Source organism: Sceloporus undulatus, chromosome 2, assembly GCF_019175285.1.
Source record: "Sceloporus undulatus isolate JIND9_A2432 ecotype Alabama chromosome 2, SceUnd_v1.1, whole genome shotgun sequence".
NCBI lineage: Eukaryota > Metazoa > Chordata > Lepidosauria > Squamata > Phrynosomatidae > Sceloporus > Sceloporus undulatus.
This window is the reverse complement of record NC_056523.1, coordinates 269462619-269487057: the sequence shown is the minus strand read 5'-3', so window position 1 is coordinate 269487057 and position 24439 is coordinate 269462619. Positions and strand designations below refer to the sequence as shown.

Sequence of the window (24439 nt, the reverse complement as noted above, 5' to 3'; positions counted from 1 at the left end):
CTTGCCCACTCAGTGGGTTTGCATGACTGAGCAGGGATTTGAACCCTGGTCTCCAGAGGTGTAGTCCAACACTCAAACAACTATACCATGTTGGCTTTCTTCATGCTGTGTTATCACCAGTTATAAATAGTCACTTAGGCTCATTTTAAGATTTACATAGGATGGCCAGAGACAATACTTTTGTATGTCACTGTCCTTGGACTACACTGTTTCTATTTTCCTACCCCTATCAAGTGCATGTAGAACAATAGAGGTATATGGACAACATTATACTTCATGCATTTGATGAAATGGAATCTAGTGTGTAGAATCTTCTATCCAATGAATTTATGAGTTTTTAAGGCACTACAAGACTCTTTCTTGCCTTTACCTACAAAAATGTAGAGAAGATATGATGAATGAAAATTTGCAGATGTGTGCAGTACAGTATATCATCCAAAGAGCCAATGTAGTTGGAGTGGTTGGAGTGTTGGACTAGAACCCTGAGGGAAGAGAGTTTGAATGGAAAGCCACTGGGTGACCTTGGGCATGTCACACTCTCTCAGCCTCAGAGGAAGGCAATGGCAACCCCCCCCCCCCTGAGCAAATCTGGTCAAGAGAACCCCAGGATAGGTTTGCTGTAGATAGGAAATTACAGAAGCCAGTATGGTGCAGCGGATTTAGCATTGGACTATGGCTCTGGAGACTATACTATGAATCTGTGCTCAGCCATGCAACTTGCTGGTTGACCTTGGGCAAGTGACACTCTCTCAGCTTCAGGGGGAGGCCATGGCAAATCTCAGAAGAAGAAATCTTGCCAACAGAATCCTATGACAGTGTCAAACTTAAGCTCGCCATAAGTTGGAAAGGACTTGAAGGCCCACAACAACAACAGGACATTTCTTGAAGGCCCACAACAGCAACCCCCCAGGCAGTCATACTGATGAGGGAGAGGTGCGACTGATAAACTTGGAAGTGAACATCTAGATTCGCCTTTCTCACAGTGGGATGTGTGTGGAAGGACTCCATTAAACACCACATTGCTCTATCAAGGGCTTGGTCACTCCAACCAGGGCACTGAAACCATTTGTCCAGGTTTCCCCATTTTCTCTTGCATTTTGAACACAAAGAAAAAAGCAAGCCATCTTTTGGGCCACAGCTTTTTGTTTCTTCCACTTGAACCTTGCAGAGGAAGCAGAGCCTTGGTCCACCAACTAAGCAACCCCTCCAAGGATCCCAAAGGTCTCCTCCGAGTTGCGAGGGCAGGGAGCCAGAGAGAGAGAGAGCTGTGAAAGTGGTAAGAAGCAAGGGGGAGTCCATCTACACGCAGGAATAAGCCAGTTTGAACCCACGTTCACTGCCATAGCTCCATAGTGTGAGAGAGACAGACAAGAGTTAGGGTGGGTGGGAATGGATGTAGTGTGTGTGAGAGAGAAAGAGTGTGTCTGTGAGTCTCTCTGTGTATGTGTGTGTGGGAGAGAGTGGGTGGGTGGTGTGTATGTGAGAGTCTGTGTCTGTGAGCGTGTGTGTGTGTGTGTATGAGAGGGAGAAAGTGTGTGTCTGTGTGTGAGGGTAAGTGTGTGTGAGAGAGAAACTGACAGAGTGAATGAGTGTGTGGTGTTGGTGTGAGTCCATGTCTGTCTGTGTGTGTGTGTGAGAACGAGACAAAGAGAGTGTGAGTGGGTGGGTGGTGTGGGTGGGTGGGTAGCTGTGAGTGGGTGTGTGAAAGCTTGTCTGTGAGAGAGAGAAAGAGGGGAGAGTGGGTGTGTGGTGTGGGTGTGAGTCCGTGTCAGTGTCAGTGTGTGTGAGTGTGACTGTGGCTGGGTAGGTGTGGGTGTGTGTGTGTCTGTGAGGGTACCTCTGTGTGTGTGAGAGAGAGAGAGGAAAAGAGAAGGAGGGTCCCTGTGTGTGTAGTGTGTGTGTGTGGTTGTGGGCGAGGAAGCCAGCGAGGAAGCCTGAGAGCTAGAGAGAGGGGCGCGCTCTGCCTGCCTCCTTCCTTCCTTCCTTCCTTCCTCCCCGCAGCCGGCCTGCTGGCTCTCCCTTTCTTGCTGGTGCAGCTGCTGCTGGGCGGGAAGTTTGGCTGGCCTCAGGAGGAGCCAGGAGGACCGGGAGCCCCAGCAGAGCCAGCCACCGCCAGCCTCTTCCTCCTCCTCCTCCTCCTCTTTTGCAGGATGCTCAAAGTCACCATGCCCTCCTCCTCCTCCTCGCCCTCCTCCTCGCCTTCCTCGCCAGCCCCCTCCGCGGGGGCTGCTGCCTCTCCCCCGGCCGCCACCCGCCTCGGCCCCGCTGCCTCCTCCCCGGATTACTGGATCGAGGGCTCCAACCGAGACACCTTGGCCCACTACTACGAGCTGGAAGCCGAGCTGGGACGGTAAGGAGATGATGGCCAAGATCATGGGGAAGAGAGACAGGGAGGGCGGCTGCTGCTGCTGCTACTGCAGCCTCCACACTGGAGACACACACAATCCGGTTTCACACCGCTTCCATGGCCAGGGTTCAAGGCTATGGCATTCTGGGAGATGCAGATAGCTCTTGACAAGGCTGCTCTTGAGATGGCATTTGCAAAAGGCTGCTGAAGGTGGGATGATTGCATGTAAGCTCATAACCTCTTCCCAGATTGTTTCTTCCTTAGAACCAGGTGCATTGGTTTGTTCTTGGCTGTGTCCACACTGGAGAAATAACCCGGTTTGACATCGCTTTAACTCTATCTGGCTGAAGGGTATGGAATTCTGGGAGTTGGAGTTTTTTGTGGGGTCCAGAGCTCCGGACCCCACAAAAAACTCCAACTCCCAGAATTCCATACCCTTCAGCCAGGGCAGTGAAAGCGATCCCAAAATGGCTTATTTCTCCAGTGTGGACGCAGCCTTGCTTTCAACTGCTTTAAAGGATTCATTCCCTCCTCTACTCTCTAGCCAACCAACTGCAGCTCTCCAGCCAACTCTCTCCAATGCAACCCTTCAAATTCCCAATGAACAATCATAATGATAAAATAGTATCCAACAATAAAGTAACAGTAAGACGACAGGAATCCTGGGATGTTATACACGGGGGTCCATATTAATGGTTAGTTAATCAAGAAAGCGAGTTGGGGAAGGCTTGTCAGAAGAGATTTTATCACCATGGGGCCAGTTTTGGCGTTAAAGAGAGGTTAAAGTGCATTGCAAGCATCCTGCAAATAAAGCGGAAATGGTGAGCAGTTGCGCAAATGGCTATCACACACGATCGCACAGATAAAGCGATATCAGAAATACATTGTCACTGAAATCCCAAAAGTAAAAAAATGCATGTTAATGCTTCTTTGTGACCATTTTTGTGCAACATCATGAAACCATTTGATGTAATTATGTGATTTTCCTGGGATATTCATGGTATAAACTCCTTCGTGTGACAAACTCCATGCAAAGAAAGAGGAGCCGTTCCTAGTTAGCACTGGGAGAGGACTGGGCTTGACTCCAGTGCTGAGGAGGAGGGTTAAAAGCTTTTGAACTGAGGCCAGAGTGCTGCGATTGTGTCTTCCTGCATGGCAGGGGGTTGGACTGTCTGTCCCTTGGGAGTCCCTCCCAATGCTGGGATTTCCCAAAGGTGACTAGATTGAAAGGGCCATCTGGGCGTCAGGGCAAAAGAGACAGGGCCTTCAAGTCCAGCTTTAAGGTAAAGGAAGATTTTCCCCAGGACATGGTAGGTGTGCTGAAGGAGGGCAAGTTGGAGGGGAAGGAGCCGGGGTTGTCATCACCCAGGGTAGCCAGATGTCCTCCTTGTCTAGGACATGGCCTACATTTCAACTTTCTGTCCAGAAGGGATTTCAAAATGCCTTCCATTTTTAACATGACTAAAAGATCCAGGATGCGGTGGCTTAATGGTTAAGACAGCAATTCTGATGATCGGAAGATTGGAAACTTGGCAGTTGGAGGCCCAAGTGCTGCATGATGGGGTGGGCTCCTGTCACTAGTCCCAGTTTCTGCCAGCCTGGCAGTTCAAAAGCATGCAAATGCAAGTAAATAAATTGGGACCACTTCTCAGTGGGAACATAACAGCGTTCAGTGCAATCATACTGGCCACATGACCACCAAAGCAGTCTTCATACAACACTGGCTCTTTGGCTTAGAAACGGAGATGAACACCACCCCCTACAGTTGGTTACAAGTAGACATCTATGTCAAGGGACTACCTTTACCTTTAAAAGATCCAAAACACACAATGCAGTTTGAGACTGCTTTAACTGCTCTGGCTCAATACTAGGCCACATTCCCGCTACATTTTACACCGGTTTGCAAACCAGTTCGAAGTGGTTTAAATGACCCTTGTGTACTCAAGCCGAACTGCTGCAGCGGTTTGGAGAAGGGGGACATGCACTAGACCCATTTAACGCGCTTCTTTTTTATGCTCATTTTTTCTGCGTCTTTTGCAATTAATTGATTCAGTGCAACTGTGAATGGGATGCAGATTGGAATTGATTTTTTTAATGATGTGATCAGATGATTGTCCACTGATGAGGGCCCCTTTGGAATTGAATCACTGATCAATGTGAACTAGAAGTGAGTTGTTTTACAACAAGAAAATGCGATTGGGGCAAATGCAGTGTGAACCATGCTCCGCTGTCAAATTGATCCATCGATTTGGATCGCAAACTGATTTATTTGTAACTGGGAATGAGGCCTTAGAAAATTCTGGGAACTGTAGTTTTGTGAGACATTTAGCCTTCTCTGTCAGCGAGTGCTGGTGTCAAAATAAACTACAATTCCCAGGATTCCCTAGCACCTGAGCCAGGGTAGTTTAAGCAGTTTCAAACTGGATTATTCCCACAGTGTGTTTTGGACCTAAGAAACATGCATTTACATTTCTGTGAGTGTTGCTGGCTTATATTTGGTCCTGTCCTCCATTTTTCTTGAGTGCCCTACATTTTGCAGTGCCAGATGTCCTCAGAGTGGACATCTGGGTCACTGTGGCATCACCCTGCCAATTGGGAGGCCTGACTGATGCACTTCTTTTGCACTTGCTGACTGTGGGGAGCAAACCTGAGTGGACCTGGTGCCTGGATACTTCTGTCCAGGTGAGATCCTTCCACCACTTCCTTCCCCTCTCTATGTTGAGGGAAAAACAAGGATGAAAACAATGAGATCCATCTCCCTTTCCTCTTTTTCTCCATGCCTTTTCTTTATATGCCTGAGAGGCAGTACTGAAAGGTGCAGCATCTGTGGCACTCTTAACAAGAGATGGAGATTGCCTCTCGCTTTGTGTGTGTGTCAAATCTTAACCAACAGTTTTCTCTCAGTCATGTTAAAACTTCTCTGTTCCTCCATAAGGCAAATAATACCGAATACTAAATTTAAATGCTAACTTGCCCTTGTGGGCCTGCCAGCAGTTGCTAGAGAGTGAAGAATGAATCATTTAAAACAGGTGAAAGCAAGAAGAATAAACCAATGCCCTGGTTCTAAGAAACGAACAGCCTTGCACTAATTATCTGGAAAGAGGCTAAACTTGCAATCCCATCTTCAGAAACGTAAAGAAATGTTTTGCAAATACCATATCAAGAGCAGCATTATTGAGGATAATTATTCAGTGGTAACAGCTGTTGAATACTTATGGCTTGACAGAACATTTGTGTTTATGTTGACAAAGCATTTCTGAAAATTCTGCGTTCCTAAAGCTTTTTAAAAATAAAAATAAAAATATCATCTAGCTGTTTAAGCAGTCAGTGGTTCAGAGGTAGAAACATAATAATCTTGCATAGCTTTCTTATTATAGTGACTAATATTCTGCCTGGCCCATCTCATCCAGAAGTTTGTTTGTCAATGAGCAAGATTTTAATTAATTGTGGAAAGGACATGAAAATGCAAGTATCTGGTTTAGCTAGAAGGGGAAATCTGGTATTTTCTGTAAACAATGGTTGGGTTTATAAGCATAGTAACTGCCCACCAAGGCTGCATCCACACGGCAGTTTGACACTGCTTTAGCCCAATGCTGTGCAATTCTGGTGTAACAACAAACTACAATTCCCAGAATTCCATAGCATTGAGCTATAGCAGCTAAAGAAGTGTCAAACAGGATTATTTCTCCGATGTGGATGCGGCCTCTGATATGGGAGAGAATCTGCTATCATGGGAGCTTCCTATTAACACACCTTGATGCAAATGTAGAAGGAGTCTTGAATGGAATACTTTTTTTTTCTTGCTTGTAAGCCAGGGCTGGATAACTTGTGGCTCTCCAAATGTTATTGGATTGCCACTTCCACCAGTGCTAGCTAACATGGTGAAGAATGCTGGGGGTTATAATCCAGCGACATCTGGGAGGCCAGATGTTGCTTACCTTTGCAGTAAAGGCTGTTTCCCAATGAATAAAAATAGTGATGTGAAAATGGCATGGAAGAGTGTGGAAGGAAAACAAAGTATCATCTGGATGCAAAAGAATTATCTTTTGCATCCAGGTGATACGTTGATTTCCTTCCTTAGTCTTCCATGCCATGCAATGTGTTTAGTAGGGTGAATCTGAAAAATTTTAGCTGATAATATTTGTTACTGCATGACACCTCAAGAAAATATGTATTCAGAGACTTCATGAAATAATCCACACAATTTTTCACTTGCTTACTCAGTAAAGGATGAGGACCTCAGGGAACAGCCACTTGGGCAAATTGCACCTGTGTCCCCATCTCTATCCTGACACTGGTCCCTGCGGATATCTCATTGTATACTGTTCTTCATGTTTTGCTCCTTTTAGCAACAGCACTGTGGTAGCTGGCGTCCACGGAAATCAGGGTTGAAAGCTCAGTTGTCCAGATGTAACAAAGGCATGGTCAATGGTATGCTAGGTGTTTTATTTCATTTCAGTTTAATTTTTACCATTTTTCTTCCGGTGCTTCACTGTGCCTCACTCACTTCCCTAGGCAACATGGAGATGTCTGAGTAAGATCCTAGAATAGGGGTTAGAATCATCTGCCCCTCCAGATGATTTTGGAGATGTATTTGGACTGATTGTTCAGGTTTTCTGGACTTTAGGTCTCATCATACCCAATGGTGAGTCATACTGGGTATTGCAGTACAATAATAGCTGGTGAGCCACGTGATTTCCATACTTGTTCTTGAGAAACTACTGTCTACAAGTAGGCTCACAAAATACTTTCTCCCCATAAACAATTTGGTTGCAAAGTTTCCTGTCATATATGTTTTGTTGTTATCATTGTATGCCTTCAAGCCGTTTCTGATTTGTGACAACCCTAAGGTGACCCTGTCATTAGGTTTTCTTGACAAGATGTGTTCATATAGGTTGTTGACACAGTTAATATTAATTGACACAAGTCAATAAACCGTTTGTAAAAAAATGGGGAGGAATTGTTACAATACTTAATTTTTTGCTTGGCCTAGGAAAACCAGATTATTTTATTAATTGAAGGAGAGATTAAAGTTTCATGGCTGAGGTTTGCAGATCTCCATAGCTCATATCTTAATGTTTTACATGTTTCATAATTTAAGCCTATATATTTATAATATGCTGTTAATATTTAAAGAACACTGAGTTCTGGAACAGCGGTAAAGGATTCAGAGTGTACATCTATTTTATTGAGCTACAGTGAAGTCAGTTCTTGCTAGCTGTTTCTCCTTTTGCAAACACTTCACCAGTACATTCCAGAAATGGAAAATATACCCAAAGATCTAATTTAAAACATTCCCCAAATCACAGACAAGCCAAAATTCAAAACACTCCTCTTTCTTTACTGCACAGAGCCATAGTAGAAAGCCAATACAGTATTAAAATGAGAATATATTCTTTTAGAGCAGTGATTCCCAAAGTGGGTCAGCCTTTTCTACAAGGCCAGCATAGGCAAGAGGCTTCTCAGTTGCTATTCATGCAGATGCTCAGTTGCTGCTCTCAGGGTCACTGGGTACAAAGGGAGCATCTGCCTAGATCTGTTGTTTTGAATCAGCAGTAGAACAGTATACCTGATATCAAGAAATACGCACATGTGCGTGTGTGTTAGGGTTGTCACCCAAGAGGAAAGGGGGCGGTAGCTGGAAAAAGATTGGGGACCATTGTTTTAGGAGCTTCCATTCAGCTTGAGTATCAAATATCTAAGGCCTTCATTGCACAGTCTCCATTCTCACTGCAGTCACGCTAGTCAATGAAAACAGAATCGTACCTGTTTGTTTAATAGCTAAAACCACATGTCTTCAGAACATATGCCTTGGGTGGCTGTTGCCATTGCACTCTCTTCTTGACTCGCCATTAATCCCACCTCCCTGCCCTATGCCTTACCCAGCATGCCTTTTGATGTTTAAATTTAATTATTTATTTTTATTTTCAGCTATTCATTAAATTCTGAAGTTCTGCTACTGCAAATTAAAGGTTGTTTTTTTTTTGTTTTTTTAAAAAGAGGGAAATAAGGTAATCAGGCTGCTTGGGAAGAGGGACGAGCAGTGGGGACAGTGGGAGAGGAGGTGACATTAACAACAAGTGACTGCCAATAACACAACTGCCTCAGCAGTGACATTTCACAATTGAGGACTAGCATGATTGTGAGCTCATTGATGGGTTTTTTCTGGCAGTGAAAAGGAATGCCCTAACCATGCTTGAGGGATGCAGCAGCTATGGGCCAGAGGTGGCGTCATGCAATAAACATCACCAAAGCCATTTTTTCCAGGTCTAATTGTGATTTTAAAAGCTACATGTAGTAATTTCTAAGTAATCCAGATACTTTTAAATTTTTCAAAAAATATGGATAGGATATAGTAGATTTCATGGAATTACTGTTGTGATTCTTTTGTCCATGCTCCACATTCACCGGTATGTGTGTGTGTGCGTGCACGCACACACATGCATGTCTATCAGATTATACCTGACCCATGTGGCAGTGCATATCCTTGATTGGTTTTCTGTTTGCAACTGTAAGCAAGTATTTAATGGATATGGGAACCAGAACTGATTTTCCTTTCATGGACAGATCATTACTGGATTAAATGTGTATTCATCCTGATTTCTGCCAAAAGCTTGGAAAAATTATTTTTTTTAACTACAGTTCACAGAATCCTAGCAGGCATATTCGCTGGGAGATTTGAGGAGGCTTCTAATATTCGTTTCTTATTCTAATGCTAATATTAGATTCTAATATTGTGCTTCTACCCCATCCTGCGATGAGAACTCAATTTAAAAAGTGCACTTTTGGGGGCTCATGGATGCACATAGATTCCTAAAATCTCTTCAGTGTTTTTATATGATAACCTCATTTATTTACTTACAGATTGACTTATGTATAACATAAGTATGTACCTCATATTGCCAATAAAAATAACATTCAAGGCAGCTAATATCATTAAAACAAACTAATAAAACAAAACATGAAAAACAAATTAATCACTAAAACTATTACAGTTATTATTGTAATCATCAAAATATTGTATTTGTTTGTTTGTTTTGACACAAATCACTGTTCCAAGCGTATATTGTAATATTGTAATATATATGGTAAACTGGCCTTGAGATTACATCAAATATCCATTAAAAACATCAGAAAAATTGAAAAGGCCAATTTGAAGAGAGGTATCTTCCTGTCTTTCCTAGAATTAGTAAGAGTGAGGACACTTTCCACAGTCTGGGAGCAACATAAGAGCGATAAGTAATATGCAGTGTAATACACTTTCAATACACGGTTATTGATCTGCAAGCTCTTGAATGGGGAGGTTATGTGCCTCTCCTTACCTTAACATTTAACACCAGCCTCAGAAATAGTAAACTCTCCCCTATCCGTACATCATAACCCTACTGATGCCCATTTGCTACTAGCAGATCATGTTTATGATATCTTCCTAAAAGCACTGAGACTGTTTTCTTCTGCTGGAGGAGTGATAAAAGCACTCAGGATTTATAATTCCTCACTCTCAAGGTCTTTATAGTCTTTAATAAACTTTGTGGTCTATCCAACTCTATGATTCCGTAACTTTGTTTTTTTCAGTAATGCTTCATGAGGTGGCATTGCTGCGCACCTGGATTAATAACATGGGGCAGTTGTCAGAGGGTTCTGTGAGCACTGGAAGTTTTTTCATGATCACAAAATCTTTTCCAAACTGGTACCTTAAAAAAGTGTTGGGCAAGATCTCCCATTATGCTTAGCCAGCATGGCCTATGCTGAGCTAATGCATAATGCTTCTCAAAAGTGAGTTTCCAACCACTACAATCCTGTCCTTTCTTTTCCAAATAGAGATATATTGTTCTTGGTTCCTTCTGGCCTCATTAGAGTTCCCGCTTGGCTAGTTGCCAACCTACTGTTTTGTTAGTTAAGTAATGTTGGACAACAGGTTATTTTAGAATGGTAAATGCTGACATGGATTAACACGTGTACAGATGAGCAGTTGCATTTACTTTTTTATAATTTTATTTTCCTATGGGAGAGGCTGCAACTGTAAGCTGCACCCAAGGGTATTTTAGGTTTTTCCAAAATGGAAAACCCTTTCAGGTATTAGCTGTTGCCATTCTTCAGTGTAAAGAATTGGCTGCTTTCCCCCAGTTCCTCTTGAAAGCAGTGAGGAAAAAAAAACATTACTGCTGCAATGCTCAAGCTTCTTGTGAATGCCACAGGCCAAAAGAAGTATTTACTACTAATTTGAGAAAGAAATATTTAGCTATTTTTATAGTTAATTCATATGTATGGATCTTAATTTGTAAGCTTTTTGTAAACATACATTGCTAAATTCCAAGTCTCCATTTTAGGAAAAATACCTACCGTAAATAAAACCAGTACTACTACTACTAATTAGGAAAAAACAACAACAAACAAGGTACATATAAACATCAGTGAGGCTCAGCTAAGCTGGTTCTAAACATAAATTGCTAAATTAGAAGACAGTTGTTTATAGTTTTTAGTGGGTTTTTCGGGCTATGTGGCCATGTTCTATAAGAGTTTGTTCCTGACGTTTCACCAGCATCTGTGGCTGGTATCCAGCCACAGATGCTGGCGAAACGTCAGGAAGAAACTCTTATAGAACATGGCCACATAGCCCGAAAAACCTACAAAAACTATGGATGCCGGCCATGAAAGCCTTCGACTTCACAGACAGTTGTGAAGTCGAAGGCTTTCATGGCTGGCATCCATGGTTTCTTGTGGGTTTTTCGAGCTATGTGGCCATGTTCTAGAAATTTTTCTTCTTGAAAATAGCAAAATAAGGACTCAGCAAATGCAGATGGGAAACCACTCAGAGTCAGGGGCTTTCCCAGCAGATAATGATCACCAATTAGCAGACATTAATCCTCCTTTGCATTAGCCTCCCAGCCTGAGGCCAGCCATCAGCACAGAACAATACACATGCAAATCACTCCTGCATTCCCAGGCTCACACAGTATATATACACCCACTTTTTCCAGGCAAGCATTCTCTGAAGATGACAGCCACAGATGATGGCAAAACGTCAGGAAGAAAAATTTCTAGAACATGGCCATATAGCCCGAAAAACCCACAAAAAAATTCACAGAAAGTTGTTTACTTTATAGGTCCAATAGTGCTGGATGATGGGTTGCAGTTCCTCAAGCAAATGGACAAAAGGTTACCCTTATCCTCAGATAGAAAAGCCCCTTCCTCAATGGACTGAGAGAATGGTGGTAGGAAACAGTGGCGTCATGCAAAAGAGGAGTTGCACACTATTATGCTGCTTCCTGCCACTTCATTATGAGATTATGTTACTTGCAGGATTATAGAGGAGAATATCTGAGATCGGCATGTGGGTGAATGACTTCTCTTTCACAAGCTGGAAAAGTGGTGTGATGATAGTTGAAGTGCGAAGTGTAGTAGTAATGCACATTAATGGAACCTGGGTGATCATTAAAGAGCTTGAAAATACACAGCCTTGCTCTTTTTGTCAGCTCCATTCAATGTCACTTTCTGGAATTTTGCCAGAAGATGCTTAAATAGAACTTAAATAATAAGCTTTGAAGTCTTCGTTTATTGTCTGTATTGCAAGGTCTAAGGAAAGTCGTCATACTATAAGCACTCTCTCAAATAACACCTGCCTGGTAAGAAATCCACACAAAGCTTAATTTTACTCTTAATATATTGGAGTCATTTTGAACTGTGCTGCATGGCCATTAACATCAAATACCTCTTCTGGGCACACCAAAATATATTAGCATGAAATGAATGAAAGTGTTACCATAAATGCAGCTAGAATATCACAGCTCTTCATCTTGATATGGTCATATATGTACATGTAGCACTCACATCAATCGAAGAGTTCATTGTGAAAGCAAGTATTAAAACAATGTAAATAATGGATGTGGATTTAGAGGCTAATTTGGGTAACAGTTGGGGTTTTAGAGTATTTTTTATTTAAATTATATACCACAAAATAAAAATAAAGGCAACAATCTACATACTTGTAAAAATAAAGACAGTACCATACATCCTACATAGAAGATAGAAAAAATAGGGAAAGAACAGAAGAAAAAGAAAAAAGTAATGAGAATAAAGAATAAAAAAGTAAAAAAGATAAGAAAGACTAGCAAGAAAAATAAGTGACTTCTACCCTTCTTCTCAGCTGCTATAACCAAATCTTAATTAAGCCTCCTCCATCAAAAAGAAACCAAAAATACACTTCTTTCTATAATCTTATCAGTATTACACTAATACACATATAATGTAAAACATATAATGTAAAATAATAGTCTTACAGAAAGTGAATAAAAGGTTAGCTGCCTATCCATTAATAATAGTTAATAATAATTAGTGCCATTGAAACAAAATGATCTTCTTCTCTTCAAAGCCCAAACAATAGACTTCTCCAATTATTTTGTTCACTTCCCTAAAATGTGACATTTAAGCATTGAGATTAACAATTAAACAAGTCCATTATTCACATTCTATAACTCTTGCTTTTCCCATAATGTTACCTCAAGTCAGAACCTTATATTTTATTAAGTCAAAATTATTTTTTCTTTGTTCAAAAAATAAAATATATTTGTTAATCATCTTCATAACACAAATATCAAAATTAATAAATGAACCAATCTCACATCAAGACTATTTAATTCCTTTAACCCCATTTTTCATAATAAAAACATTTATTAATTATCTTACAGACTCAAACAACTGTATACATAAACCAAGCCCGTGACTGCACCATTTAAACCCAAGTTAATCTACATTTTTGTTGTAGTTGTTGTGTGCCTTCAAGACATTTCTGACCTATGGTGACCCTAAGGTGAACTTATGAGTGGGCTTTCTGGGGCTGAGAGTCTGGGAAGTTTATTGCACCGCCCCTAAAACGGGTCCAGTGCGTTCCAAACGTGAACGTGCGCGGGTGCGCACAGAATGGGATGGGGCCAAGAACCCCATTTTATCACACATTGGAATGCCGCCTTTGCCGCCAGGCATTCCAGTTGCGTCCCCGTTCCGTTCCAGAGGGCGCCATTTCTGGGAACTGTTTCTAAGCGTCCGTATCACAGCTAAATCCAAGATTCCTTTAATTACAGATGTTAAGAAGCAAAAATTAAAACTAGAAGTTGACTAAAGCAAGCAAAACTTTTGGGTCTACTATCCACAAAGAGCCTCTTTCCAGCTCTTCAGGCTTGCAGTTGACAGCTGGGCATGGTGGAATTCTAGCCTCTTCTTGTTGTTTTGATGGTTGGTTTTTGTGATCTCTACAGCAACTAATGAGTTAATGGAGCCCTTTGAATTTATCTTAATCTGATAAAACAATAGCCACCAAGAGGTGCCTCCTCTCAGTAAACACACTGTGGTTGCTTCTTTCTCTTTGGAACCCTGCAAGAGAACAGCTTCAACCTTCCATATTCGCCTGGAAGCTCAAATTTGGGCAGCATTTGTATCTGCTCAGAACAGTTCTCCTTGAAGGTGCTTGTGATCTGGTTCTACCCTAAGTAATCATTTGCTAGTATTAAAATGTTTTATTATATTCGGTTATCAGTATCATGTTCCACATACTTCCCAGCTCTGTGTTCTTTGGGTTTTCCTTGCATAGCATTGGTATAATTGCATCTGGCAATGGTAACCATGTACAAGTTGAGTCTCTCCAATATGGGGGACTCCAAAAACCAAACCTTTTTTTCATGAGTGGGTGAGATAGTGGCATCTTTGCTTTACAGTGATTTAATGTACACAAACTTTGATTCATGCACCAAATTATTAAAAAAATTGTATTAATTTATCTTCAGGTTATATGTGTAAGGTGCATATGAAACATAAATGAATTTTGTGTGTATACACGGGTCCCTTTTCCAAGATGTGTATATATGCAAATACAGGTATTCCAAAATTTTTAAAAAATCCAAAAACCTTCCAGTTCATAGCATTTTGGTTAAGAAGAGCTCCACCTATAATGAAGCTGTCCCATACCGTTACACTAACACAGCTTTCTAGACTGGCTTTAAAGTGCCAAAATGTAAGAGTTAAACAGTATTTGTCAGATTAGGGTCCATGTGAACAGAGGGCAAAACTGGCAGTGTTTGGAGCAATGAGATGTTGCTGCTTGGGAAAAAAGAGACATAATAATAATGGACAAAGACAAGCATAGTTGTTTCTCTTCTATCTGTCCAAACAGTTCAAGAAGCAGTACGAATGATGGGAGCTTTGTTGTGAAGCAGATGGAGCCGAGACCTGGGATATTTTTCTTAAAAGGAAAATAAGTGATGGTGATGCAGAGGGGCTGGAAAGATAAATCACAAGACATGTTCTGAAGGTGTGGAAAGCAGCAAAGGGAAAACCCAGGAGCAGCAAAAAAGAAAGGAAGAAAGGAAGGAGGACAAAAATTTAAAATTATTCAGGCAAAGCAACAGTAGAAACTGAACAGTACACAGGAGACTAGGCAATGTCTTGCTGAAATAGGATCTGAAAACAGCCATATGTGTTTGTGCTAAGTCAGAGTTGGCAAAGACTAGAAAGCCCTGAAACTGTGAACAGGTTCTGAAAAGTGGAAACACACCACTGAATCTATGACTCAGGAGGACTAAAGTTGTTATCAAAGGTGATTAATAATGTTGAGTGTGAATTTGTTTCTGCAAGAGCTATAAATCCATAGTTGAAAGCAGTGCATGTACCACTTGATCAGAGAACAGAACAAAATCATGGTTCAATGTCTTTTTTCTCCATGTTAGTAGGATGCCCAGATTAATTTTAAAAATATGGAAAAGGAGGCAAGGGCTCCTACACTTTTAGGAACTGTTTAGTAAAGAGAGTTTCTGACTTGTAAAAATTCCATCTTGTACTCAACCGTTAGAAATGTTGCAGATGTCAGATCATAAGGGTCACCTGACTTGCTATGTGAAATGCATAGTGTACAGCCCTGTCACAGTTGCAATGAACAGTAAGAAGGTATTGTGGTCAATACTGCAACATGCTGGGAGTAGAGATCTAATCTTTCCCATCATGATCTTTGCAAATATCATTCCCTTCATGTATCAGTTAAGGTTAGATAAAAGAGCTTCCCTTGGCTCTCAGTAACTTCACCATGCAGTATGGTCCTGATCTGGATCCTTCTCCCTGCTTACAATTAAGATTAAAAACCAGTGCACCGTTCTGTGTTTGTAACACAATGTGTAGTTAACATCAATTTTCTTGTTCAGATAACAAACGTGAACAGAAGACTGTGATATATTCTTTTTAAGTGATATATTCTTTTTAATTGTGACTTAGCTGATGACTCATTTTAACCACTGCATTAGGAACAGTGTAAGAAATCAGTATTTGAAGAAAAACTATGGCCTAAATTAATAGGTAAGAGTCAATGTGACTGTACTGTTGAATGTGTTTTAATGTGCACAGTTCTTAAGATTAGCTGAATTATCATTAGCTGTGTATTAAACTGCAAAACTATTCATGATGTGACATAATGTAATAAAGAAAACTCAGCTTTACTCTGCTCATGGTAATGGAAGTATTTCAATTTAACATTTTTCTTCTTCTAACTTAACTCAGATTTTCTTGTCTGATACTTGGCAATATTTTCCCTTAAGCCAGTCATTATTGAAATATATACACATATGTGCATAGGATAATTATGTAGGCAGTTACCATTAATTTTTCAGAGAAGCTGAGCTCTTTTTTATTTTCTTTTTGCCAAAGGTTCTTCACAATCTCCTTGTACAACAGAACTTTTACATTTGTTTGGTGAAGAAACACAACATCCTAAATAATTCATTATTTAAGAAAAATGACATTGATGTATAGAGATTTGTTCAGGTCCTGTCTTTCTCTGTACAAGTCTTGTGCTAAGCAGGTTCTGATTCACTGTGTATTCATGAAATGCAAAGACAACTCACGTGAACCTATGCACCATCTCAGAAAGCAATTATGGATATAAAAGTACAAAAACTGAAGTATAAGATAGCTGCAGGACCAAAGGCTGGGAATCAGTGGGCCCGTACAGACAGGCCAAAATAAAGCTGCCTCGGGACACTTTGGAGGTATGCTGTTTAAATGATGCATGTGTCCTAAGAGGCCAGAAGCTGCACCAAAGCCACACTCCAATTCTAAGGACTGGATCACAGCTTTGGCACAACTTCTGGCCTCTTAGGATACATACATCATTTAAACAGCATACCTCCAAAGTGTCCCGAGGCAGGGATGTAGCTAGGATTTTAGGAAGGGGGGGGGGGGGCCCGCCTTGAGTCCCCCATATTAAGGGGGGTGTGGGGGGGCGGGGCAGCACACACCCCCTTTCTTTTTTTTAGGGGAGGGGGGGTCCGGCCCCCCCAACCCCCCCCCCCCCGGGCTACGTCCCTGCCCAAGGCAGCTTTATTTTGGCCTGTCTGTACGGGCCCAGTGTTTAATTAAAGGAATAAATGGGTTCACAGGGCTGCTGTACCTTTAATAGTTGTGCAGAAGCTGGAGTTTCAAACTGTTACATCTTTTCTACACATTTTAACTTATTCTACTCATCCGTCTGTGAAATATAACATTTTTGTCTTTATTTTTGTAGTTTGATATAAACATAAATTTCAGTAAATCTTTAATTTTAAAAAAGAAAAATCCAGTTGCCATGATTTTATTTAACCTGATTTTTGCCCACATAATACCACAACCATTAATCACCTAATAAAAAGGAATGGAAGAAAGTTCTTCTGAGGCATTTATTGTTTCTGCTCTAAGAAGGAAACCTCTCCATACATCCCCAGTCACCAAGTTAGAACTTCTTTTTCATAGTTAAAGTAGGAAATTATCTTGAGAGAAAAACCTGGTGCCAGTGAGTAAGCAACGTATCACAAATCCCACTCTTGGTTTAAGAATGTGCCAGAGTGAATATTCTAAAAGGACTCTCTTTACATTATTCTGATGTTTGGGGAGTTAACAAACTGTAGTTCTGTCAAACTGGAACACTTCCTATCTGTTTATTCACTATATACTCTCCACCATGTGTATTTCATTTGGTTATCTGTGCTTGTAGCCTGGACACACTGAACGTTTTAGGGAAACATGTAAATGTGATGTATCATTTCCCTGGCCCCAAAAATATTGGAAGGAGAACTAAAAGGATTTAGCACATCCTAGATACTAGAGGTGGTTTTCTTATTTTCTTATGAGTTACAGTGGGCCCTGCTAGAGTTTGGTCTTAGGACACTCCCCCCCCCCCCATTTGTGGATGATCAAGTCCCATTGAATACAATGGCATAGTGAAGTGGTGTCTCTTATATAAACTAGCAAAATCAAGGTTTGCTGTTTGAAATGTGCATCTTTTTGGAATATTTTCAACTCGTGGATTATTGAATCTGTGGATGAAGAATCCATGGATATGGAGGGCCGACTGTGTCTTCTCTTCTTTTGCTTCCTATTGAGTTCATTAAGATATTAGATGTCTTCCCTGCACGGCTTGCAAAACCTCAGTTGGCTGCCATAGTTACAATTTTCTTGATTTCTTCCTACTTGCGCAACTGTTTGAATAGTTAACAGCTGCAACCATTCTCACTGTTTTATCAGCTAGTACAAGATCTTCAGTACTTTTTGGAGGAGACTGTAAAACTGGGCCAGCTCTATAGGGAACTCTCATTCTTGCTACTGTATTAATAAGTGGATGAACAAGCCCTTAGAGATTGATCAGTATATAATATAATGGTGGATGGATGTTAATGAATTATTACGTTTAACACTTGTTAATCTGGGTAACAATCTGAAAATGTTGTGCATTTGCACCTGTATTTTGCTTAGTACTGGATTCTGGACAAAAGACTAGTGGACATGATAGGCTGGATGTGGCCCACAGGCTTATAGTGGAGATAAAATGAGGGCACTGTGCTTCACAATAAGGATTGTGCCCCAGGGAATTTTTTCTTCAGTCCCCACATTGCTAATATAGCAGTAACTTAAATCTTACAGCATTTGGCAAAAGAGTTCAGGCATCCAAAGAAAAGGGTCAGACGGAGTAACCAAGGGACTGCAAACACAGTAAATACAGGAGTTCTAGGTATGAATGATTTGTAATGTCTCACTCTTGGTAGTATTAAAAATTTGGAGGCTGAATGGAAATTTCATTGGAGGTAGAATTCTCATTTGCAAGAGCAATGGCCTCATTTTATGTTCACACACACTCACGTGCACATGTAGCTATATCTCCCCTTGGGGAAATAGTGTAAGAAGGCCTTGGAGGATCTATAAATATCAAAAAGGAAGCACCTCTACTGTCTGTGGCTGGTTGTCATACTTGCATTCTTCTCCCTGAATCCTGTGGTAAAACTTAATTGGCTCAGAGCAATGTTGTCATTGGATCGGGGCTGGCTATGGTTGAGGTTTTAAACATAGTGCCAATGTTAAGGAAGCCAGTCTCCTAAAGCTTAAGAAATTATTGTCCCCTTGACAGCCAATCTCCACAATCAGTTTACCTTGGGCCGTCTGCCGGCGCCGGTGTTTGCTGCGCCAGGGAACCGCAGCGGACAAACCACGTGACTCCCTGACGCATAAAGAACCCGCAAAAAGCGGGTTCTTTTTGCGGCGTCATTTCTGTGCCGCGACATGTGGACACTAAGCGTCCTCTACGGCAAAATGGCGGCACCCATGTAGAATGGGCGCCACCATTTTGTATGTGCTCGGACGCCCCTAACCCTAGTACGTGCCGAGCACGTACTTTTGGGTGGTCTGGAACCTGCCTTGGTTTGTTTTTGTTTTTTTACATTCTTTAGCACTCCCCCTCCCCTTTACAGAACCAAACTGCATCTTGCATCTCTATTGGGACATGCCCTCTCTTAAAAGGCATAGTGGTTGGAAAGTATTGGCACCAAATCATTTGTTGATCAAGGAAAGGAAAAGGCCATTAAGAGGGAAGCACCAAATCATACTATGTGCTAGCATCCTATTGCCCCTATTAATTACAGCAGGTGAGGAACCTATCTGAATGGGAAACTCTTTAAAGGTTCTAAGGCATTGTTTGTGTGGAACCCTTTTTAAATCAGAAGGCAAACTGAAAACACCTACACTGTGATCTGCAGGTTTACAGTGTTAACTACAATGGGGACAGTGCAGTGAAGTTCCTGGGTCTCATTCCCCAACACCTTTGTTGTTCTTGTTGTGTGCCTTCAAGTTGTTTCTGACTTATTGAGATCCTGAGGTGTCCCCCCTACCCCCAACTAATTGCAGAAAAGTGGGATGCATGTATATATAGCTTACTGTTGCAAATGGGGATAAGTGAAGCAAAAAAAATATATATATATAGCACATTTCATCTCAATTTTGAGAAAAATATTTTGTTTAAATATTTTGCAATAAAAGATAATTTTTGCATCAGGAAGTAGCCTTCCTAGCCTTACCAAAAGTAAGTCCTTAAGCAGGGGTGACATGGCAATCAAATCTCCTTCCCTTTAGAGAGTTGTGTTAGATACTACAACAGTGTTAAAATGTCATATGCTAGACTTTGAGTAGACAACATGTAGTTCTCCAGATGTTGTTGAACTGCAAATCCTCCTGCAGATCCTCATCAGCATAACCAATGGTGATGAATGATGAGAGTTACTGTCTGCAACATTTGGAGTGACACAAGAACAGTAGACTATTGATCTGTGATCCCAGTTTCCTTGGAATCTGCTTGGTCTTTCAGAGATATAATAAAGAATTAGTGAAAAAATGTTTTGTTGCTTCAGCTGTGTGTGCTTTCATAAAGCTGCACTTGAAGGAAGTTCTTGATAGCATTGTTTGCTAGTTCACATTCTACATAAGTATGTACTTGATTTGGTGGTGAGGGGAGGGAAGCAACAGAGGCCTTTTAGGTCATTCCATTAGTACCCAGAGATCTTAAACACTGTAGTAACATTCCATTTCTGATGGAATGTTTCAGAGTTGCAGCTTCTAATGTCTCCCAACTCAATGCATTGAAAAGACAGACTGTTATGCATTCCAGTGACAATTGTTATATCCAGTCCTCATGGTTAATCCCATAAGGCTGCTACCAGCCAGTTCTCCCAGTCCAAGAGCAAAGTTGCCAGGGATGTAGCAATTTGGGGGAAGGGTGTAAAATGAGGGTACCACCAACCAAATAAGAATGCTACCTCTCCAAACAATCTTCTCCTTCCAGCCCAGAATAAAATGGCCAGTGTTAAAAGATTCTAAGCAGAGAGGAGGGTATGGTTTACCAGACTTGAAAATTTACTGTTGGGCCTGCTCCCTTATGTGGCTTCAAAAGTGGATCAGATTAGATGACAAATTTACCTTAAATTTGGAAAGTACTCACATGAGATTCGGCTGGCATGCCTTTTTATGTTATGGAAAGTTAGGATCAAATCGCGATTTCAACAATCACCCAATAAGAAAGTCCTTGCTAATTACATGGAAAAAAATTCAAAAGCTATTTTACTTTAAACTGCCACTTTGGACATCTGCACAGGAGGCGTTATATGGGAGATGGTCTTCATATGAGAGAAGGTTGACATCTAAAAATTTATTACAAATTAATAATCAAGGGGTAACCACCATAAAATCTAAAAAAAACTCTTAAAGAGGAGGGTTTAGAATTATCTTGGTTTAACTATACCCAAATCAGTCAAAGGTACAAAATCAATGACAAAACAACAGGTATTGAACCCGCTTACAATGAATTGGATAAACTACTATGGCAACCCGACAAAAATAAGATGGCGAAATTTTATAAATTATTGCTGAGTAGGGTGCTAGAGCAGAGTAGTGTTAAAGATTATATGATCAAATGGTCTAGGGATATAGGCAGTGTGATAAATTTGGAAGAATGGCAGAAAGCGTGGCTAAGGACAAACAAATTTATGGTAGGACAAAACTTAAAGGAAAACCATCTGAAGGTAATGAACAGGTGGCATATTACCCCTTGGAAGTTAAAAAAGATGTTCAAGACAAATAACGGGAAGTGCTGGAGATGTAATGCTCAAAAGGGTACAATATACCATATGTGGTGGGGTTGTGTGGAGATCCAGAAGTTTTGGAAGATGATTCATGAATCTATACAGAATATTTTAGAGATAAAATTCCCAATGGATCCAAAATTATATCTCTTTAACATAACATCAACGCTAAATTCAGAAGAGGGAAAATATTGGAGAATACTATTATATTTAGTAACAGCGGCTAGGACAGAAATAGCTAAATTATGGAAATCTAGTAAAATTCCATCATGGGAGAACTGGATGTTTAAAGTAAACGAGTACAGAGAACTGGGCAGACTCTCGTGTTTAGCTCAAAATCAGGATCAAAGAAAAAGGAAGGAAACATGGGGGAAGGTTTTGAAGAAACTAGAAAGAGAATGGGAAGTCAATTTAATGCTAATTGATATTTGAAAAATATGATATCTCTCCCATTTGGACAATTTTTATTGGCAATTACAGGATAGAATCATGTTTATAAGCTTACTAATTTCCCTTTCCTTTTTTTGATTCTAATCATAGGGAACTGTTGGACGTGTTTGACTCACTGAAATGCCAAATTTCGTTAATTTTTAGTAAGAGAGAGGATCCCACATATATAAAAGTATTGTAATCAATTAAATTGTATTGTATTATTGTATTATAAATTTTTCTCAAATTCTATGATTTTATAAAATTTAAGGAGAAATATATTTGAGAGTTTTGATGTGGGGGAAAAAATTGAAGTTTATGTTACGACTTGATAAACCAAAATGAGACAACAAGACGAAATGCGAGGTGACAAATTAGATAATCATCATTTAGGCTCTGAACGAGACGACAGACTTGGAAGATAGACCTGGGTCCCAGAATCCAGTTGGGATGGAAACTTTTTTATTTGTTTATATAATTTCAATATGAAAACTCATGGACTGGAGGATGTATGGATTTTATTTTCGCTCTTTGTAAAATTTAATAAAGAATATTATTTTAAAAAAATCTTCTCCTTCAGTCTCCAAATTTCTAGTTTTCTCCTTCAGTCTCCGAATTTCTAGCTTTCAGAAGCTTAATACTTCGGTGAAGAATTTAGACATACATTTTGACAGAGAAGGCTAAAGACCTTGTAAAACTGCAAATCTCAGAATTCTATAGGATGGAGCTACAGCACTTAAAGTGATATTCAACTCATTATTTCTGCAGTGTAGACGCACCTGTAGACCAACACTGTAACCACTACTGTCTTTTGTGTGTCTTCCCCCAATACTTACACTTATGAAATTTGCTAGACAAAGGGCAGATTTCAAGAGAAAGGGGACCAATTATGGGCTTGAGTATGAAGTTCTTAGTATGGCTTATTGCTTTGTTACTTCTGTATCATAGGGCCTGACCAGACAGACCAAAATAAAGTTGCTTTGGGTCACTTTGGAGGTATGCTGTTTAAATGACACACACATCTTAAGAGGCCAGAAAATGTGCCAAAGCTGCGCTCCAGTCCTAATGACTGGAGTGTGGCTTTGGCACGGCTTCCGGACTCTTAGGACCCATGCATCATTTAAACAGCATACCTCCCATGTGACTCAAAGCAGCTTTATTTTGGCCTGTATGTTTGGGCCCACACTTTCCAGAATCTCCAGGATACCATGACCGTTGGCTCTCGGAGCTATAGTCTAAAAAAGTAAAATTTCCAAGCTCTGATCTGGGTAACAGTTAAGTTGTGTTGGAAAAAAATTAGTTGACATTGCAGTTACCTTGCCAAGCTGCCCATGTATCTGTGTTTTTTATGTTTGGTCAGCATTTTTGCATATGCATTACTTAAGTACCTGAAAGATTTAATATTTACCTTTTCTACTAGCAAACTTCACTGGTCAGTACCAACAGGACTGTAATCAGAGTGGAGCCACAAGAATCAAGAAGGCAGCATCAACATGGTTGGGGAGATACGAATAAAGGCACCCCCAAAACTTTAGGGGGGAAATCTTAAAAAAAAACCTAGCCCATTTACTACACATGGGATGTTGACTGAAAAAGAAAAATGAGAACATGAGGAAAGGGGGAAGAATAGCATGGCCACCTAGAGCTCCATGTAGATACAGTATCGTCATAGTATGGCTAACAGGTAGAGATAGGTAAACTGAAATGGAGGACTCCTGCAAGGAAGTGAGGATGCACAAGTGGGTCCCACTTGTGGTAAGATACCTGTGTAAACCTAATAAATCTAGGCATTGGATATGACACAAAATACACTACAAAGTGAACTAGAAGGCTTTGGCTCTTCCCTTGACATAGCCATAGAATCACTACAGAATTTTCTCCATGGAAACATCCCTTGAATGAGACTATTGTTATGCATATTTTTGAGGGGCTGGGAGTGGCTTCTCCCTGTGAGGGGGACCTTTCTCTCTCTTTCTCTACCCTAGACAGATATTATATGGACATCACTCTATCTCGCCTCTCTTTCTTTCTCTTTCCCTTCCATATTGCTGTGTGTCTGAGCACACAAGCTGTCCAAATTACAACATACTTAGGGGAAAGAAGAATGCCCTTTTGACTCCTATCAAGTATTTTCTAGCCATTCTTTTAAGAAAAAAAGTCTAACAATTAGTTCCCATGGAAATATATAGTGGAATGGAACAAATTATATTCTTTTGTCAAGTCAAAGGCTCTGGCAAGATATTGCCTCAAGGCACCCTTTCACAGCTGTGATAAAAATGTGTCAGGAAACCCACAAAAATGTACAATATTCACAAGTGTGAAAAACTAGCTAAAGAATATGATTATGTTGTGCTATATAAAAGCAGTATGCTGATGGCAATGCAGGCTTGGCATTAATCCAACATATGGCATCTGTGCAGCACCTATCTAGGATTGGACTTACCTCATTTTCTTCTCTCCTGACAGGTGTTGACACGCTTTGTTTGAATTACAGAAATAATGAAATTGATATAACTTGGTATGTAAATTACAATCCAAAGGGCTTCAATTTTTATTTTGAAACAAGGTGTATTTTTGGTCCCTGAAATCATAAAGATAGGTTTGAAACTGTATGAGTAGCACCTGGTGTGGCATTAAAAAGTGGAGTGACAGCAGTGGAATTGTTATTCAATTGTCATTCAATAATTGTTGCCATGTGTAGCTAAAGCACCAAACACAATTATGAACTGTTTGTATACCGCTAGAAGTG

At 40.5% G+C, this 24439-nt stretch overlaps 1 protein-coding gene across 1 annotated transcript in view; it reads left to right on the top strand.

Annotated features, from left to right (window-relative positions):
* Window positions 1–1862: 1862 nt before the first annotated feature.
* CAMK4 (calcium/calmodulin dependent protein kinase IV) overlaps window positions 1863–24439 on the top strand; it is a 122433-nt gene continuing 99856 nt past the window's right edge. The window contains exon 1 of the mRNA XM_042454916.1: window positions 1863–2350. Coding sequence (XP_042310850.1) covers window positions 2151–2350 — 200 coding nt within the window. The 5' untranslated portion in view covers window positions 1863–2150. The remainder of the gene's footprint in view (window positions 2351–24439) is intronic.